General features: G+C 62.6%; 1 protein-coding gene across 1 annotated transcript; it reads left to right on the forward strand.

Annotated features, from left to right (window-relative positions):
• Window positions 1-589: 589 nt before the first annotated feature.
• KCNF1 (potassium voltage-gated channel modifier subfamily F member 1) lies at window positions 590-2,409 on the forward strand (the record flags this gene model as incomplete). Its single annotated transcript, XM_082642405.1, has 1 exon — window positions 590-2,409. The coding sequence occupies one exon, from the start codon at window positions 590-592 to the stop codon at window positions 2,072-2,074; it is 1,485 nt and encodes a 494-aa protein (XP_082498531.1). The 3' UTR covers window positions 2,075-2,409.
• Window positions 2,410-4,330: the final 1,921 nt, after the last annotated feature.

Consider the following 4,330-nt stretch of genomic DNA (forward strand, 5'->3'; position numbering starts at 1 on the left):
GCGCAGCTGTGCCCGTCTGCCCAAGGGTTAACCCGTTCCCCGGCAGCTGCCGCGCGTGCCTTGCAGAATTTCACCAGAAGAGGGTACAGTTTGAAAAGCTCCTGACGTCAGGCTGGAATTCCTATTGTGTTTGGAAACGGCTCGGGCACAGAAGCCCAAGTTGCTCTCCGCGCACCTCGGCGGGCTGCGTGGGGCCGGCGGCCGCGGGGCAAGTCTCGCGCCGGGGTCGCACGCGGGGACCCGCGCGCCCGGGGACGGAGGACGGTGCCTGCTGCCCACGAGGGGACCCCACTCCCGCCGGAGGTCGAGCCGAAGCGGCGGATCGCGCCACCCGGGAGCCGGGGTGAGCGCTCGGGGCGAGACCGGTGGCCGCGAGAGCCCCGCGCCGGCGCGCCCCAGCGCACGGATGCCCGCCCGGAGCCCCGCCGCCAGGCGCCTGCCTCCCCCGCGGCGCGCCCCAGTCCGCTGCCGCCCGCTGTGACCGCGCTTCCAGGCAGGCGGGCGCCGGCCGGGCTTCCCCGAGGGCCGCGCAGCGGCGGGACCCGCCGGACCCCCCGGAGCCGAGGCCGCGCGGGCACTCGCCGGGAGAATGGACGGGGCCGGGGAGCGCAGCCTCCCGGAGCCGGGCAGCCGGGGCTCCCGGGCTGGAGACGACATGGAGATCGTCGTCAACGTGGGAGGCGTGCGGCGGGTGCTGTACGGAGACCTCCTCAGCCGGTACCCCGAGACCCGGCTGGCGGAGCTCATCGACTGCTTGGCCGGGGGCTACGACACCATCTTCTCCCTGTGCGACGACTACGACCCCGGGAAGCGCGAGTTCTACTTCGACAGGGACCCGGACGCGTTCAAGTGTGTCATTGAGGTGTACTATTTCGGGGAGGTCCACATGAAGAAGGGCATCTGCCCCATCTGCTTCAAGAACGAGATGGACTTCTGGAAGGTGGACCTCAAGTTCCTGGACGACTGCTGCAAGAGCCACCTGAGCGAGAAGCGCGAGGAGCTGGAGGAGATCGCGCGCCGCGTGCAGCTCATCCTGGACGACCTGGGCGTGGACACGGCCGAGGGCCGCTGGCAGCGCTGCCAGAAGTGCGTCTGGAAGTTCCTGGAGAAGCCCGAGTCTTCGTGTCCGGCGCGGGTGGTGGCCGTGCTGTCCTTCCTGCTCATCCTCGTCTCGTCGGTGGTCATGTGCATGGGCACCATCCCCGAGCTGCAGGTGCTGGACGCCGAGGGCAACCGCGTGGAGCACCCGACGCTGGAGAGCGTGGAGACGGCGTGCATCGGCTGGTTCACGCTGGAGTACCTGCTGCGCCTGTTCTCCTCGCCCAACAAGCTGCACTTCGCCCTGTCGTTCATGAACATCGTGGACGTGCTGGCCATCCTCCCCTTCTACGTGAGCTTCACGCTCACGCACCTGGGCGCCCGCATGATGGAGCTGACCAACGTGCAGCAGGCGGTGCAGGCCCTGCGCATCATGCGCATCGCCCGCATCTTCAAGCTGGCGCGCCACTCCTCGGGGCTGCAGACCCTCACCTACGCCCTCAAGCGCAGCTTCAAGGAACTGGGGCTGCTGCTCATGTACCTGGCCGTGGGCATCTTCGTCTTCTCGGCCCTGGGCTACACCATGGAGCAGAGCCACCCGGAGACCTTGTTTAAGAGCATCCCGCAGTCCTTCTGGTGGGCCATCATCACCATGACCACGGTCGGCTATGGTGACATCTACCCCAAGACCACCCTGGGCAAGCTCAATGCAGCCATCAGCTTCCTGTGTGGGGTCATTGCCATTGCCCTGCCCATCCACCCCATCATCAACAACTTTGTCAGATACTACAACAAGCAGCGAGTCCTGGAAACGGCAGCCAAGCACGAGCTGGAGTTGATGGAGCTCAACTCCAGCAGTGCGGGCGAGGGCAAGACAGGGGGCTCCCGCGGCGACCTGGACAACCTCCCGCCAGAGCCCGCCGGGAAGGAGGGGCTGAGCTGGAGCAGCCAGCTGAAGATCTCCCGCAGTGACACCTTCATCCCCCTGCTGACCGAGGAGAAGCACCACAGGACCCGGCTCCAGAGCTGCAAGTGACGAGGGACGACCTGCGCACAGACGGACTGGGCTGGTGGATAGATGGATGGACGGGTGTGACAGGCCTGCCAGTGACTGCCCGGGAGGGGCTGTCCTTTGTCCCCCAGCCCTCTCCTGAACAGAACTCTGAAGGCCCTCTTGGGCACCTCTGATGAGGCCGGGTAAGATCCCTTTGTGTTTCCGGCTGTCCAGGGGCCGGGGTGGGGGCCAGGGGCGGGGAGGGGCATCCAGGGATCACTGACAGTGTGGGGTGATGAGGGATGTGGTCTGGCTGATGGCAGGAGCCCTCGCCCGGTTCTGTATCTCCTTCAATAAAGCCTCCTGCTCTCTGCGCCCGCCTGTGTTGTAGGTTCTGTCACAGGCTGGCCGCTCCCCACCCTGTCCCCCACCACCCCCCCACCACTCCCAGATGTGGCTCAGCCCCTCCCGGGAGGTAGGTGTGCAGCCCAGAGGGTTTATTTTTAGCTGAGGGCTAGTTAAAGAAGGGCTCATACATAGGGTTCAGCCCAGGGAGCTTTGCCACAATCCAGGAGGCTCTGTGCCTCCTGTTTCCTTCTGAGGAAAAGCTTACTCCCAGGAGAGGAAGAATTCACAGAACGGGGAACACCAAGCAGTGGGGTTATCATTTCTTAATCACCTGTGCAAGGCCCTTTCCACAACTTCTTTCCATTCCTTCCAGCAACCCTGCTAGCTAGGTAGGCTGCCCCCCCCCCCTTTTAGAGAAGAAGAAACTGAGGCCCCAGGACACACAGAGCAGGGATTCAGTCCCAGGTCTGATGACCCCCAAAGCACATTCATTCTCTTTGATGCGAGGAGGTCTTGGGACAGAGGCGTGTGCTTGGGCCATGAGGGGAGGGTCTGCAGACCAGGAGAGGGGTTGAGCTTCCTCAGGGTGGACGTGCCTGTCTTCCAGCTCATCCTTTCTCCTAGAACCAGCACTTCTGAGGTATCAGCTGAATGGAAAAACCTGAGCATGCTCCGGGTGGCCCACTGCCAGCCTAGTCTGCGAGCCCCCGGGGAACAGACACAGACAGACCTAGATTTGAATTCCAGGGAATGAGGAGGTGATCTCTGAGATGCCTTCTAGCTTAAACACTGTTCTCTACCATCCCTCCCTTACCACTCCCTTACTTGCTGTGTGACCTTAGGCCTGTTGCTTAACCTCTCTGATCCTCATTCTGATCATTTATTAAATGGAAGAATTACTTCGGGGAATCACAGTGCTTAGCACAGTGCCTGGCACATAGTAGCTACTCAGTAAACGGCAGGTGTTTCCATTGCTGTGTGCTGGGAGAGGGGTGAGGGCCCAGCTTCCCACTCTGGCCTCCACAGGGCTGGGCTGGTATGCGGATGGGGGAGCGGTGGCCACAGGGCACTGTCACACTGTTCTTAGTCAAAGGCAGTCCCCTTGGCACGGGGTTGGTCCCAGCAGGCCCCTCTCTCTGGCTTTCCACCTTCCACTAACCCCAGAGCTCTGTTCCTCCTTCCCCTCCTGGGTAGCGGGTGCAGGAGCCCTCTGAGGGGAGGGGGAGGTCTAGGAGGAGGGGGAGGGGACGTAGTCCCTGGTCTGCACCATCCTGGGCAGGTCTTTCCTTCTCTGGGCCCTGGTTTTCCCATATGGATAAAGAGGGATGCTTTCTCGGGGCCCCTTCCAGGATTTGCAAGCCTAGGTCTGCGGACGTGTTGGAATGGGGACTCCAGGGGGTGGGAGGCTGCCATGTTGTAGGGGCCTTGAAGGGAGGAGAGAGGCAGAGCTGTCCCTGTGAGGTGTGGGGCCCTGAGCCAATGCTGTGCACCCCTCCCTCACACGTTTCTCCAGGGACTACTGGGTCAGGTGACCACGGAAGGCAGAGGAAGAGGTGGGCCCAGGGCTGTGGGACTCAGTGGCAGGGAGGAGAGGCTCGGGAAGAGTGGATTGTTTGGCATCCCTGGGGCCCAGTGGGGCCTGCTGAATGTGACTGAGTGGGGTGGGATTGCCTCTCTTTGTCCCCCTGTCCCCAGAGTCCTTGGGAAGCCCCAAGCCTGTGCTGGCCTGAGAACTCTGAGCCCAGAGCAGGGAAGAAGCTCGGGGTTGGAGAGAGCCCAGGAGGTGAGGCACCTTCCCTACTATTCACCTGGGGTCAGGGGACAGCGTCTTTTTTTTTTTTTTTTTTTTCCACGCCCGGTGACTTCTTATGGGATCTTAGTTCCCTGACCAAGGATTGAACCCAGGCCCTCGGCAGTGAAAGTGCTGACTCCTAACCACTGGACCACCAA

The sequence above is a fragment of the Mesoplodon mirus genome (genome assembly GCF_964341445.2).
Source record: "Mesoplodon mirus genome assembly, chromosome: 14".
Taxonomy (NCBI): domain Eukaryota; kingdom Metazoa; phylum Chordata; class Mammalia; order Artiodactyla; family Ziphiidae; genus Mesoplodon; species Mesoplodon mirus.